The following is a 15,278-nucleotide window of genomic DNA, read 5'->3' as shown; positions in this document are numbered from 1 at the left end:
TTTGCTCTCTTCGCCTTCAGAAGAGGATCTGGTGGGCCCTGTTCATGAGGAGGCTGAAAAGCCAGGCCAAGCCATCCTCAATTGCCTGCCCTGACGGATGGCCTCCTCTGCTCACCCTCCCAAACCCTCAGAGCCTGAAGGTCAGGATCCCCTTGGACAGAGGTGGTCAGTGAGCCTCAGAGAGGCCACCTACTCTTCCTGGAAGCCCCGAGCTGCTCCTCAGACCACACTTCTCTCTGGGCCCCTAGAGTCTCCCTGAGTTTTGTGCTCTGGGCACCTCACTCCCCTCACCTTATTCAGCCTGGGCCTGTAAGGGAAGAAGTGGTGGTGCATCACAGCCCAGGCTGGGTTCTGGAAATCAGGCTCTGCGGTTCTCCAGGAGGTGCCAGACTGATGGAGGAGGCGGCCCTTAAACAAAATCACACCGGTCAGAGATAAGGGTATTACAATCCTTGCAAAGGGATAGGGAAGGTAGAGGGGGAGGGTGTGTGTGTGAGGAAGCCAGACAGATTTCCCAGCAGAGGAGGCGCTGCAGGGGGGCTCTGAGGGTCAGCTGTGCGTGGACACTGGCAATGCCACAGAACAGCGCTCTCTCGCAGTGAGCTCCACGGTCCCAAAGAGAAAGGTGTACGGGTGCGTGCGTGCGTGTGTGTGCGTATATGTGCGTGTGTGTGTGCGTGTGTGTTGGTGGGAGTGTCAGAGGCTTCCTTTTAGCCATCAGGGGGCGCCCTTGAACATGGAGCCCCACGGCCGGAGGAGACCTGCGGGCCTCGCAGGGGATCCCGGGTCCTACCTGGGGCTGTGTGTTGGCGGATGCGGCCGAGGCCTGTGGGTGGGCGCGGGAGAGGCTTGCAGCAGCCGGGAAGGGTCTGCAGCCCCGCCCCCGCCCCGCCCCTGAGCCGGGGGACCCGCTGGCTCGAAGCTCGGGTTCTCCAAGCCGGAGGCTGGTAATGCACACGTGCCCTGGGGAGGGAGGAGGACGGGTGGGCGCCCTCCCCGGTCCCAGTCCCTCCCCGCGCTAACTCTCCTGGCGCCCTCTCGGGCCGCGGGCGGAGCTCCATCCGCGGCCCCGAGGATCCCCGGCTCCCGCCCCTTCCCGGTCCCTCCCTCGGGAGCCCCCGGGCGGCGGCGCCGCGGTGCAGCCCCGCGCGGCGCGAGCAGGTACGTGCGCCCCGCGGGGCTCGGGGGGCGGGGGGCGGCCGGGGCGCGGGGCGCGGGGCGCGGGGCGGCGGAGGCCCGGCACAGGTACGCGCGCCGAGGGATGCGGGGCGCCGGCGGCGGAGGCCGAGGCGGCGAGCGCGCGAAGGACAGACAGCCTGACCTCGCGGCCCGCCGAAGGACAAGCGGCCACCGGCCTCCCCTGGCCGCCCGCTGAGGGCGCTGCTCTGCAGGTCCGGCCTGGGGGTCCGGGGCAGGGCCGGGGGGCGTGACAGGCGGGCGCGGGGGGCGACCGGGGTGCTGGGGCTTTCTGCGCGGAACTTTGGGTAAAACAGCGCGGACCTGCGTGTGCGCATCTGCGTGCCGAAGGCTTTGTGTACAACCCAGGCATGTGCCTCTCGACTGGGCTCTGTGAAGCTTTACCCATCCTCACAGTGCATCGTCTCCCGGGGTGACGGTGTGGGCCATGGGCGGGGTCTCGGGCCCGGCAGCTCTTGGGGGATCTGGCTTGAACTTCAGCAGCCCTAGGAGTCCACTCCCCCCACTCCGTGTGCCGTGCGTGGTGTGTGTGTGTGTGTGTGTGTGTGTGTGTGTGTGTGTGTGTGTGTGTGTGACCAGCACTGCCTCGTCCTGGGTACCAATGCGATGTGTAGAGATCTGTGGGTCACGCTGCTGGCTTCCCATGTCTGTGAGCATTCTGGTGGGAACGGCCCCTGCGAGAGCGAGTGTGGAGCTGGGATACGTGTTAAGGACCTGCCCAGCCGTAGATGAAATTGGGAGTAACTAGCAGGGCTGTGGGTGCCACCCGTGGGCCCAGGCGCATGCCAGTTCATCTGTCTCGGCTTGTGTTGGATGCCCTTGGGTAACTGGTGGGCAGCTGAAACTGGGCAGAGAAACAGGGAAGGGAGGCTCCTTTCTCTCTGGCCCCTCATCTGGGCGACCTAGGGAGAAAGTCTTGGGTTCCTGAAGGATGAAAGGAAGTCCTCCAAGAAATTGAGTGTCTCAGGTTTCCTCTGGGATATGAAGGCAAGAGTTGGTCTGGGAAAGGGGTTTCTGGGCCACTCTGAGGTAAGAGTTCTGTGGAAGGTTCTAAAGGTCTGACATGGGACACATTAAGCACCAAGCAGCACCCAATGCCGGGCCCTGTTTGTGGTTTTTAGTATTAGAATTAGAAAGTTGAGCTGGGCCTGGTGGCAAATGCCTCTAATCTCAGTACTTGGAAAGCTAAGACAGAAGATAACAGGTTCGCAACCAGCCTCAGCAACTTAGTGAGACCCTGTTTCAAAATAAAGAAGAAAATAGGACTGGAGATACAGCTCAGAGGTAGAATGCTCCTAGGTTCAATTCTCAGAAGCACACACATACAACAAAAAGTAGAAAGTCAGCCAGCACGCCTCTCCTTCTTGTCAGTTCTGTGGGAAAGCAGTCTAGGCTGGGTGCCTGGAACCCAGGTGGAATGCAGACATTGCTGCCGTCAGAATCTCGGAGGTTGCTATTAGTTGGATAAAGCGAAGGGTCTGTGAATGGAGGCTGGAAGAGCCAGGGAAGGAGGGTGGGGTGCTGCCACAGCACGAGAGTGCATGGGTTTGCAGATTTGGGAGGGATGATAATTCTCAGGGAACCTGCATTCAACTCCTGGCCCTCCACATTTTATAAAATAGTGATTCTTGATGCTGGAGCTGCTGAGGATTATACAGGACACTTCTGAGTAAAGTGCCCAGCCCAGGACCAACAGGTGATCAGTAAACATTTGTTAAATTGGTGCTCTGGAAGGAGAGATGTAGTGACAGAAATGAGTTGTTAGTCTCAGGCTTTGGACTCAGTTGAGAGGCCCTATATATGCTAAAGGAAGATGTCAGCTGGAAGTCCGTATTGCAAGGAAATCAGAACGATTGAAAAACATGCCTTCTTTCATTGAGGCTCTTGAGGTTCTGTTCATTCATTCATTTAATTCATTCTCATTTTGTTCATTTGCTCATATTTGAGAACATAGGCCACACGCAGAGAGCCACAGAGCACTAGAGAATAAACTCGGATGTTAGAATGTGAGGTGTGCAGACGGGCAGGAGCGCGTGAGCCACTCCACATTAGGGGATCCCCGTGCTGTGGGGTGTACCTGGGCCTGTGTGCATGTGCCCTCAGGTCATCAGAGTGTATGGAACGGTGTGCTTCTGACAGGGAAGGGAATCAAGTGCAGAAGGGAGTAGACCAGCCCAAAGGAGGACCTGATTCCCAGCTTGGAGGGAGTTGTGAGGAATGGGGCCTAGGGTAGTCAGATTCTTCCATCTTGCAAGAGTAACCAGGAATCCAAACTTTAAAGTGTAAAACATTTGGCCAGGTGTGGTGGCACACGCTTGTAATCCCAGTATTCGGGAGGCTGAGACTGGAGGACACCCTCAGCTACTTAGTGAGGCCCTCTGCAACTTAGTGAGACCCTGTTTCAAAATCAAGAATAAAAAATAGGGCAGGGGGTGTAGCTTGGAGGTTGAATGACCCTGGGTTCCATCCCTAGACCCACAAAAAATAAATAAATAAAAAAGTAAAACATTTGCTTTTTATATAATGGCAACTAACCAAAATCCAAATAGAACAGAAACAAAACAAAGCAAAACGTCTGTGAGCCACATGTGGCTCATGGACAGTAAACTGGTACCCTTCGATACCACCTGTGCTCTGTGGGCATGTGTTCAGGTACTGGGGTGGGGCATCTCCTCTTTGCAGCCCGAGAGCACTCTCTCAATCCCCCTTCACAGCTGTCCTGGTCCAGGCCTCTTGACCCTTTACATAATGACATCTGGCTATAAGTGGCTCCCAGGTCTGCACCTTTCTCTTTGCCTCTGAGCCAGGCCATCCCCCATCTGTTGGTTTGCTCCCTGAATCCCGTCCATGCCATCTGCCTTTCTGAAACCCAGGCAGACCTCAGCACTCTAGGACCGTGGCTGTCTATCACTCCCTGGCTCCTTGGCCTGGCCTTTTTTTTTTGGTGGTACTGGGGTTCCTGGAAGCCCTTCTACCTCCGGACTACACTTCCAGATCTATTTTATACTTTTTATTTGGAAATAGGGTCTCTTAAGCCAGCTCAGCTGGCTTTGAATCTGTGCGATCCTCCTGTCTCTGCCTCCTAAGCGTGGGGATTATAAGCGTGCGCCACCATGCTCGGCTTGGCCTGGCTTTTAAAGCCCGTTGTGAGCTGGCCCCAGGAGACCTCAGAGGCACCCCTCTTGCTTCAAGATGCCTGGATCCCTCTTACTGCTGGGGAATTCCCCACTCTTCCACTGAGGTCTGGCTTTTTTTTTTTTTTTTTTTTTTTAGAAACTCAATTTGGGGTTGCGACTCTCTTTTATTTTATTTTATTTTTTTCATATTTATTTTTAATTGGTGCACTGTATTCATACATCATAGTGGGATACATACTTTTGTAGACATACATGCACACATTGCCCAGTCAGCCCCCACCCAATCCCCACCCCGTTCTCTCCCTATGCCCCCCTCCTATGCTTGGCTTAGTAGTTGACATCTAGTATTATAGCAATTTATCCAAAATTAAAAATGATAATCTCACATAACAGTTTCATTTGTCTGATACCAAGCTTTTGATGACTTAAAGATAACATTTCAATATTTCTTTTTGATTTCTTTCTTACCAGAGAATATATTTTTTCTATTTTTTAGGTGAAACTATCATATATTTATATATTTATTTTTCAGAAAAAAATCTATCCTAATATGGAATATGGACTCTAGGTACCCACAACGATCTTGAAAAAGAACAAAGCTAGAAGATGTATATTTTCTGATTTCAAACCATATAAAGCTACAATAATTGAAACAGTGTAGTACTATTCTAAAGGCAGATATATAAACAATTGGAGTTAAATAAAAGCCTAGAGCTAAATTCTTCCCTATATTGTCAAGTTATTTTTGACAAGGTTTCCACGAACATTTGGTGGTAGAAATAATAATCTTTTAACTAAATATTGTTGAAAAATAATAATTACATGGAAAAGAATAAAATTGGACCCTTACCTAATCCCATATACAAATATTAACTCAAAATAGATAAAAGACCTAAATATAAATCTTAAGACTATAAACTTTTAGGAGAAAATCTGGGTCATAAAACCTCACAACATTGAAATTGGCAGTAATTTCTTGGTTATGATTTCAATGGCACAGGCATCAGAAGAGTATACAAACTCCCTAAAAAATAAAAAAACATATTGTATATCCAAAGACAATGTAAACAGAGTTAAAAGTTACTAATGGAATTGGATAAAATATTTCCAAATGCTATATCTGAAGGTATATTAATATTCCAACTAGAAATCCTAAAAATTAACAACAATAAAGGCAAACAATACCCTTTAGAGATAGGTAAAAGACTAACATAAATAATGAATCTCCACAGATAACCAATCTTAGTTGTCTGTTGGATGGAAAGTCTTGTTTCTCTGGTTCTGGTGTGTGTTACCTATTTCTTCTTTTTAGTTAATCTCTTTGAGTATTTTCTCTAGTGCTGGTTTTGAAGACATAAATTCCTTCAGTTTCTGTTTGTCATGGAAGCTTCTTATTTCTCCATCTAATTTGATAGAAAGTTTTGCTGGGTAGGAAATTTTTGGCTGGAAGTTGTTTTCTTTCAGAGTTTGGAATATGTTACTCCAAGCCCTTCTGGCTCTCATAACTTGTTTTGGGAAGTCTGGAGTGATTCTAATTGGTTTGCCTCTGAATGTCACTTGGCCCTTTGCTTTTGTTGCCTTTAAGATTCTCTGCTTGGCTTCCACATTGGTCATTTTGACAATTATGTGGCGTGGGGATCCTCTTCTCCGATCCTGTCTAAAGGGAGATCTATAAGTTTCCTGGACCTGCGTATCGACCTCTTGCTCTATGTCTGGAAAATTTTCTATTACTTCCTTGAAGAGATTGTTGATCCCTTTGGTTTCACTTTCTTTTCCCTCCTCTATTCCAATTATTCTTAGGTTAGCTCTCTTAAAATGGGCCCATATGTCTTCAATATCAGATTCCTGCTGTCGGATATTTTTTCCTAGATTAGAAACTATGCGTTCATTTTTGGAATGATCATCTTCTAAGAGCGAGATTCTGTTCTCCATGTGTTCTAATCGGTTGTTTGTGCTTTGAATTGAGGCCTTTACTTCATTAATTGCATCCTTTATCTCTTTTTGGCTCTCTCTGAGTTCTTTTCGAAGCAACTCTATTATTTCTACAGTTATTTTCCTGATTTGATCTTCTAGAAATCTCTGATTTTCTGTTTTATCGGGTTCTGATGTTGTGGGGTTGTGAGCATTCATTGCTCCAGTATTATTCCTCTTTCCCATGATTTCGGAAGTTTGTGCCTTCTCTGGGTTCTTCCCTTGGGTCACTATGACTTCACTTAAGGTGCTCTGGATCTCGAGTCAGTAGTATCTCGGACCCCACTACTCCTTTACTGGGTTGTATCACAGAGTCTCCGACCCAGAGTCGATAGAGGCTGCTTTAGACTGTGGGGGGGTGCCAGGTTGCACGTTCTCCTATGGTGTGATATCACTGCCACCGCCCCTCTCCCACTGGGTCAAGTCCCAGTGAGTACAGTACTGGGATTTCTCCGCTGTGGCCCGTAATTTGACTCACTGTTCTTGAGTACGCAGATGTAGCTGTAGTGAATTTGCTGCTGCTGCCGCCGGTGGCAATATGGCGCCGCTGTTACGCCCTCGGCTGTTGGGCTGGCGTTTTTTTTTTTCTTGGTTTTGATTTCCACTCTGAATCGCTGCAGCGTGTGCTGAGCTCAGACACTGGGAGCTTTAGATGTCCTCTGTGCCGAGAAATCCCGCCTGGCTGTTCCGCAGCGGCTCCCCTTGGCTTGCTGTGGCCGTCCCGTGAATTCGCCGGTGCCTCCGGCAGTATGGCGCTGCTGCTGCGTCTGTCGCGTCCTCGGGCGTGAGGATCTCCTCTGTGGCTCTGTTCTCAGTCCGCTTTCTCTCTGGAGCCTGGTGATTTTTTTTGTTTCTCTGGTGATGTTGTTTTCTGGCTTTGAAAGGCGCTGATTTTGTGGTAATGGATATTTGTTGTTAGCGGGGCTCTTAAGCCCCGCTTTTCTCGGTCGCCATCTTCCCGGAAGTCCCGGGACTCTCTTTCGAGGTCTGGCTTTCAAATGCTACCAGCTCCTGGAAGCTACCCTGTGTCGCTCCCTTTGTTACCATGACATTTGGTCATTTCTACCATACTTTCCTGCTTCTAAATCGTCCTTGCCTCGTACAACAGTGTGCATAAATTGAGCTGGCCAAGGCGTTCTGTGCATTCTTTTATGAATCCTCACAACATCCATATGGGGGAGATATTTCACTCATTCCCATTTTACAGATAAGAACACTGAGTCTGGAGAGGAGCTCACTTCAGTCACCTAAGCTCAAGTGGTAAGTTGTAATTTGGGAGCCCCTTTTATTTAAATTCTTCTGTCAGCCGGGCGTGGTGGCGCACGCTTGTCATCCCCGCGCTTGGGAGACAGAGACAGGAGGATCGCACAGGTTCGAAGCCAGCCGCGCGCACGCTGGCTTAGGAGACCCTGTTTCCAAATTAAAAAAATATATAAAAATAGGTCTGGGAGTGTAGCCCGGAGGTACAAGGGCTTCCAGGAACCCCAGTACCACAAAAAAAAAAAAAAAAAAAGTCTTCTGTCACATAACAGCTCATTGCTAATACTTCCTGGGCATTTACTCTGCTGAGTTCTTCATAGGGGTTGTCTCAATCTCTCTATCAGCCCTGTGAAGTGGGACGTAGTAGTATTGTCGTGTGTGTGTGTGTGTGTGTGTGTGTGTGTGTGTGTCTTGCTGGGAACTGAATCTCGGGGCATTCTACCTTTTAGCTACATCCCCAGCCCTTTTTTAAGTTTTTGAATTGAAACAGGATCTCCCTAAATTGCTGAGAGTTTTACTAAGTTGCTGAGGCTGGGCTTGAACCTGCAATCCTCCTGTTTCAGTCTCCTAAGTACTGGGATTATAGGTATGGACCATCATGCCTGGTTAGCATTGTCATCTTATAGGTGGGGAAACTGAGGCCCAGAAAGCCTGAGTGAATTGCTCAGCACCACACACCAGAGTGGGATCCTAACCTGGTCACACTGCTCTATTACTGGCCTACTCCCCAGCTCCTCCTCTGTGCAGTGAGCTCCCCCAGGGGATGGTGTCTGTGAGGAGTATGATGTGTGGCACCAGCAGGCACTTGGTAGAGGTTTCTTCAGTTCACCTGACTTTCTGTTTTCTCTTCCAGCTGCCCAGGGGCCAAGGGATGAGCTGGGGTCCTCCTTCCCAATGGCATCTACCCCTGGTCTGGAACTGAAGACGCTGAGCAATGGTCCCCAGATCGCCAGGAGACCTGCCCCTCTGGGCACTGTGGCCCTGCCCAAGGCAGGCGTGGAGAATGCCTGCTTCTCATTGGAGGAGCATGAGACTCATTTCCAGAACTCCAGGGATGACAGACTGGGCAGCTCCCCCAGCCCCCTGGGGGGTGTTCCCTCAGTGCTCCAGTCCCAGCGGGATGACCTGTCCCTGCATTCAGAGGACGGGCCAGGCCTGGAGCCTGTGAGTCGCCCAGTGGATTATGGCTTCGTTTCTGCCCTGGTTTTCCTGGTGAGTGGGATCCTCCTGGTTGTGACAGCCTACGCTATCCCCCGCGAGGCCCGCGTCAACCCGGACACAGTGACGGCGAGGGAGATGGAACGACTAGAGATGTACTATGCCCGGCTGGGCTCGCACCTGGACAAGTGCATCATTGCAGGCCTGGGGCTGCTCACAGTGGGAGGCATGCTCCTGTCGGTGCTGCTGATGGTCTCCCTGTGCAAGGGCGAGCTGTACCGCCGGCGGACCTTTGTTCCCGGAAGGGGCCCCAGGAAGACTTATGGCTCTATTAATCTGCGCATGAGACAGCTCACCGGGGACGGGGGCCAGGCCCTGGTGGAGAACGAAGTTGTCCAGGTCTCAGAGACCAGCCACCCCCTCCAGGGGTCTTAAGTGAGAGCCCACCTTGTCTGCTGCTTTACCTTCAGGGTTCCAAGTCCCCAGAGGGCTGGGGTTTCAATCTGAGCTCCACATAGGGCCCTGTGGAAGGAGCTGGGTGCTGGCAGGGGAGCCCAGGGCCTGGCCTGGAACCACTCAGGCAGGTGCCCATTGATCTGTTCTGCAGCTTGAGGTTTGTTTAGAGGATGGCTTCTGCTGCTAAAAATACAAAGTTTGGAAACCGTTCTCTTGGAAGATGAAGTTTCTTGGCACTCCTGGGTTGGAAGCCATTTGAGAGGTTGTTTGCCCCATTCCTTATGCCTTAGGGAATTCTGGGACCTCCACTATTTTTAACTGATGGTATTGGGTGACCTTGGAAGGGCACCTTTTAGCCCTGACCATTTGAGGGGGGAGGTGGCTTTGTGATGGGCTGAAGCACCCCTGCTGACTGACCCATGGCCATCCCCTCTCCAAGCTTTGGTTGCTCTGGGTGTAAAGTCAGGGGTTGGACTGGATGATCCCTCTGGCCAATTCTGCCCTGGAACTAGGAACTCTTTCTTTGCATCTGGCCACCCTTTCAAAGAAGGAGTTATCTGCCAGGCACTGACCATTCTCTGTACCATTTTTTGGCCGGCATTGGTGACCACCACTGTCAGGAAGCCAGCAGCTCTTGGGCGCCTGTTTAAGAGTCCCTTGGTCAGGTTGGGTTAAGCCCACAGTTTGCTACATCCTGGTTTTGCTCTTGGGGTCTAATTTCCTGCAATGACTAATTTTCTGCAATGGCACATGGTTCAAAGCTAGGAGCACAGTGCTCAACAATTGTCTGGGCATGAAGGATCCTTATATAAGAGAGTATAAGGACTTTGTTGTTTATCTGTGGGCATGATGTGAGCCTTTATTACCTTCTTTCCAAAATAGTATGTCTCTTGGGCCTGACCTCATTCTGGTAGCAGAAAAAAAAATTATTTTAAATGCTGAATTTGTAACCTCCTGCTTAGCCCTGTTAGTAGTGAAGTGCAGCCATGGTTTATCTAGGCTCCTTTGGGTCACCCGTGCACTGTGGCCACACTTAGTGCTAGTTCTCTTCTCTATGCAATGTTTCCAGGTCCCTTCCAAACTTTCTCAGTACCTGGCAAAGAAAGGACCTCGGTGTTAGGGGGTAAGAAGATATGGGTGCTTGAGAATTTGGGGGCAGCAGCATCCAATCCAAATGACCCGAGGGTGCTTTGAGAGGACCAGCCTTCTTAGGCCACTGGCATGAAGACTCAAAAGGAGTGATGATTTTTGTGAGCAGATCCCAAGCAGGTCTCAGTTACTCCAGGGTACTTGACCATGTGGGCTGGGGATTCTCCATGTCTCACGGTGGGGTCTGTAAGCTAGAGAGGCAGTGGTTACACGGAACATGAGTGCTCAGTGTAGTGAGGAGAACATCTGGGCAGGGCTAGGTCACAGCTCCTGAGACAGATCAAATGTCTGCGCTTCCTGGCAGTGTTTGCCAGAAGCAGAGGGCTGGGGGAGGGTTAGAGAGGTCCTGTAGTGGTGTTGAAAGGGTGTGTGTGAAAAGAACAAAGGCCAAAATGGTGAAAGGCTCACAAGTCCTGGACTTCTGCAGATGTGTGTTGATGAATCTGCTTCTCCCACATTCTAAGCAGGGAGAAGCCGAAAAGTAGCTTGAGCAGGGCTAGGTGAGCTATAGTAGAACCACATTCCAAATGATGGGCTTGGGCTTTTCACATCCATGATGATAATAAAACATCAATCCAAACCACATGGATTCTGGGGCAGGGACACTCATTTGGATACTAAACCTGTTGAGAGGATGCATCCAGGACCATCAATTCATACTGGTTTAATTACAATGAATGGTATTTAGGGGACTAAATATGCAAAAATAAATCCCAAGAATCTCAGGTTTTCTCAAAGCCTCTGCTTTGCATTCTAATATAGATGCTCTTTAGAAAATGTGTGTAATGGATCAAGGCAGTCATTACCTTGTCAGTGAATTAAGAAAACTTGAGAGATGCTAAAAACATCTCCTCGAGATTGCAGCTGAGATCTTGGTGGGGCAGAAACAGGTTTGGGAAGAAGTTGAGGAAGAGCATGGAGCACTACGAACTTGCTTTGTAGGTTTCTTTGGAACTAGGTGTGGTGTCCTCCCAAGAGTCCCTCACCTTCCTCACCGCCAGGAACAGGAATAACTCCCACCTAATGGGCTTATAAGACACCCCAAACCTTGCTTGTCTTGGTGTTTCTGGATAGATGACAATTTTGGAGTTGGTAAGACCTGGGGTGGATATGGGCTCTGCCATTTGCTGGCTGTATGACCCCGGACAGGTTTTACTCATCTCTCTGAGTCTGGGTTTCTTTGCAGAGTTGGATTAATGAAAACTACCCGCTGGGGTGTGCGGTCTACCTCTGCCTCCTCTCATGCCTCACCACACATGACTGTTCACACTGGGCCTCCTCTGCCTGGCCAGGCTGCCCGTGGCGTCCGGCTCTCCTTCTGTTTCACCCTCCCCAGTTCATCCTCCACCCAGCAGCCAGAGGAAGCCTGGCAAGAGTCAGTCATGTCACTCTTTTGCTCAAAACTCACCGATGTGCCCTTCTCATTCTAGGCAAAACCCTCAGTCCTTCCCACAGCCAGAGGAGCACTGACCGCAAGGCCAGCAAAGCTGTGTCCAGACTCCTCGCTTGCCAAGCCCCTTCTGTAGTCCATATTCCCTTTTGTATTTGTCATTCTGATTTTGCTTTTCTTTTGGTGGCACTGGGGATTGAACACAGAGGCATTCTACTGCTGAGCTACACACCCAGCCCTATTCTTTTTTTTTTTTCTTTTCTTTTTTGCGCCGGGGACAGAACCCGGGGACATTCTACCTCCAAGCTACAACCCAGCCCTATTTTTATTCTTTATTTTGAAACAGGGTCTCACTGAGTTGAAAAAAGCCTCACGAAGTAGCCTAGGCTGTCCTCAAACCACGATCCTCCTGTCTCAGCCTCCCAAATGCTGGGATTACAAGTGTGCCCCACCATGCCTGGCCACCAAGCCCTATTTTATCATTATTTTTTTTTATTATGAAACAAGGTCTTAATAAGTTGTTGAGTGCCTCACCAAATCGCTGAGGTTGTACTCAAACCTGTAATCTTCCTGTCTCAGTCTCAAGTACTGGGATTACAGGTATGTGCCACCGCACCCAGCTAATTTGTTTTTCTTAAGGATGGCACCTTAAATTACATGAGCTTCAGATCCCCAAACCTGGGTCCATCCCTTGCAGTGGCTTACATGTCCCTCCTCTGCCCAGCCCCGTGCCTCTCTGCCCTCAATTCCCAGCCCTGGCCCTTCCCTGACCCCAGCCATCCTTGTCTTGCCATTTCTCAATTTTGTTGATGTACTCCCTCCTCAGGGCACCAGCTATTTCTTGCACCTGGAAGGATCTTCCTCTCAATATCTGCAAGACTCACTCCCTCACCTCCTCAGGCCTGATTCAAACATCACCTTTTCAATTAAGCCTTTCTGACCACTCTGTGTGAAGCCATGCCTGGCATCCTCACTCCCTCTTTTCCTTCCCTGCTTTGTGTTACTCTGGAACACTAATCAGTGCTCAGTAGGCTTTGTCCTATACTTACTGTCTGTCCCACCTACCGCCTTCCTCCTGGATTGAGGGTGTCATGAGGGCTGGTGTTTTGGGCTAACTGGTTCAAGCTGCACTCCCAGTGTGAGAAAGTGGTTGACACACAGTAGGTGTTCACTGTTGAAGGAACAGGAATTTCCTATGCCTGCCAGGGAAGCTGGGCCCACAAGGGTCCCAGAGCCCTACAGCCCCTGTCTGGCCACCTGTAACTTTAACTAGGCATGAGAATCTGTGACTCAGAAGACAGCATGTCCAAGAGTGTTGGAGGGGTTTGTCACTAGGCTCTGCAACTGGAACTTGAGAATCCACTGCCTCCCCCTCTCTGGACCTTGGTACAGTTTTGTGTGGAGGAGTCAGCTGGGTCTTCCTGTTGAAGAAAACCCTTCTTCCTACCCTTGTCAGGACACAGCCAGGGGCCAGTGAGACCTGGGAGACATCTGCTAGGTGTTTGGAAGCCTTTGAGGCACAACAGCTGGATACTTTTCCCTCTGAGGACCTGCAGAGCTCAGGCCTGGGCCTTGGGCACCCTGATATCTTTCATCACCTTTGCTCACCCCAGGCTTCCTGTCAGTTTCCCAGCTGAAAATGCCTGCTCCTGAGATCCCACTAGTATCACTCCCTTTTCTTGGCAATAAACATTACCTTCCCCAAGATTCTCATTCAGACATCTCCCTCCCTGCATGTACACATGTACACACACACATACACTGGCATAAGCACATACCTGTGCATGCATGCCCAGAGCTTTCTCTTGTGTGCTCTTGCTCAGAAGTCAAGGACACACACCAGGAAAGCAGCTCCAAGCCAGTGCATCCTCTGGATGATTGATGGTGTTTTTCTCTTTTCCACAAGCCAAAGGCCACACAGTTCCTAACATGCTGACCTCACAGCAACTGCCAAGTCTCCCCTCTCCAGGCAGGCTGCTACCTCCCTGAGGAGAAGGAGAACTTTTCAGAAGCATTTTTATGCTAGCATTTTGAGAGGGGACTGTGGTCCTCTGGAATTCTTCTTCTGGAAGACCAGGGAAGTGGTCTTCTTTCTCGGTCTTCTTCAGGGCCTGGGACTCAGAGAACTCAGGCAGAGGGCATGCCAGAGTTGACAACATGGATTGCTATGTCCTAGGCAAGAGGAGGAAGGGAGGCATTAGGAAGAAGCCACAGGGGTGGGGTTCTGTCAGGAGGCAAGTGAGGTTGGTGGCCTTGCTAAGGCAGCGAGATGCCTCCTGCAGGCCAGCTGGTATCATAGGAGAGTAGACTCCCCAGTGTTCCCCAGGAGGTAGGTTCAGCTAGGGGAAGCAGCTTGCTGAGATCTTGTCTGGGTTGGAGTGGTAGCATTTACTGGTCAGGTGCTGCATATCTTCAGGAATGAATTGTAATGGAATTGGATTGGATTTAGCCAAGAGGCCCCTAAATTTCCAAATCTCTCCATTGTGGAGAGTCAGTGCTTCCGAGGCCAGAGCCCAGCTGGCCTTGCTGTAACCTCTTCCCACAGCATTCATCTTCCTGGACTGGGTTGTCCATGAGCAAATGGGCCGGACCAAGACATGTGAATGGTGCAAGGGGTGGCAGGATTACTGCCTTTCTTTTCCCAGGGCCATATGCTGCTGAGCTTTCTCCCTACAGAGGGGCCACTGAGAACCATCCATCAGAGACTTGTCTGGATGCTTGGGAGTTACTTTATGCCTCTTACCCAGTTTCGTCATGTGGAAAACAGTGGTGTGAATAACAGCACTCCTCCATGAGGTATTGCCTTGTAAAGCACTAGCACAAGGCCTGCTGCTTCCCAGCTGCTTGGTGGACACTACTCTTCATGTTCACTTGTTCATTCATACCTACTCTGCGGCCTTCCCTGGCTCAGCACTGTGGGCACAAAGACCCTGCCCTGGAGTGGCTCACAGGTCCTGGGGAAGCAGGACAGTGGTTGCTGACCAGTGGCTGTGTGCCTGTGGGGTGTGTTCAGAGGTATCACCACACTGAGCTGAGTCAGGAAAGGGCTTCCTGGAGCGGGCATGCCTGGTGGGATCGTAAGTGATGCAGTGGGTGGGCAAGGAGCAGCATGAGCAGGGCCTCTGAAGCTGTGAGTGCTGGGGCAGGAGTGTGCAGGGAGGGCGAGGCCTGAGGTTCTGCATAGGAGTGGAGATGAGGCTGCTGAAGGGCAGGAGCCTATGGTGAGCACTGGTGTTTCATCATGTGCAGAAGGGGGGCCACTACATTGCTGAAGTCCAAGGGTTATTATGAAGGTAGTTCATATGGGAATTGTGCGTGGCTCATGTGGGAGGTCTGTGTGGCAGGAAGAATCTCAGATGTTAGATGCTTCATAGAGGTGACAGCGGCACTGAGGGCTCCAGCAATCCCATCCTCCTCTGGGGAGGACGACATGACCTGCAGCACCAGGCCTCCATCTTGGCAGTCCATTCCTTACTTGGTCTCTGAGCTATCAAGGTCAAGGTGTGGCCATTGATCTCCTGGGTTCTGGGCAAGGATACTGAAAGGAAGCTCACAAACCT

General features: G+C 50.6%; 1 protein-coding gene across 1 annotated transcript; it reads left to right on the top strand.

Moving 5' to 3' along the window:
• Positions 1-8,420: 8,420 nt before the first annotated feature.
• On the top strand, positions 8,421-9,158 carry TMEM74B (transmembrane protein 74B; the record flags this gene model as incomplete). The annotated part of the gene is made up of 1 exon (XM_080716660.1): positions 8,421-9,158. Exon 1 carries the CDS (start codon positions 8,460-8,462, stop codon positions 9,156-9,158), a length of 699 nt encoding a protein of 232 aa, XP_080572786.1. The 5' UTR covers positions 8,421-8,459.
• Between the last annotated feature and the right edge of the window lie 6,120 nt (positions 9,159-15,278).

This window comes from Muscardinus avellanarius, assembly GCF_963383645.1.
Source record: "Muscardinus avellanarius genome assembly, chromosome: 19".
NCBI lineage: Eukaryota > Metazoa > Chordata > Mammalia > Rodentia > Gliridae > Muscardinus > Muscardinus avellanarius.
This window is presented reverse-complemented; position numbering and strand designations above follow the sequence as displayed.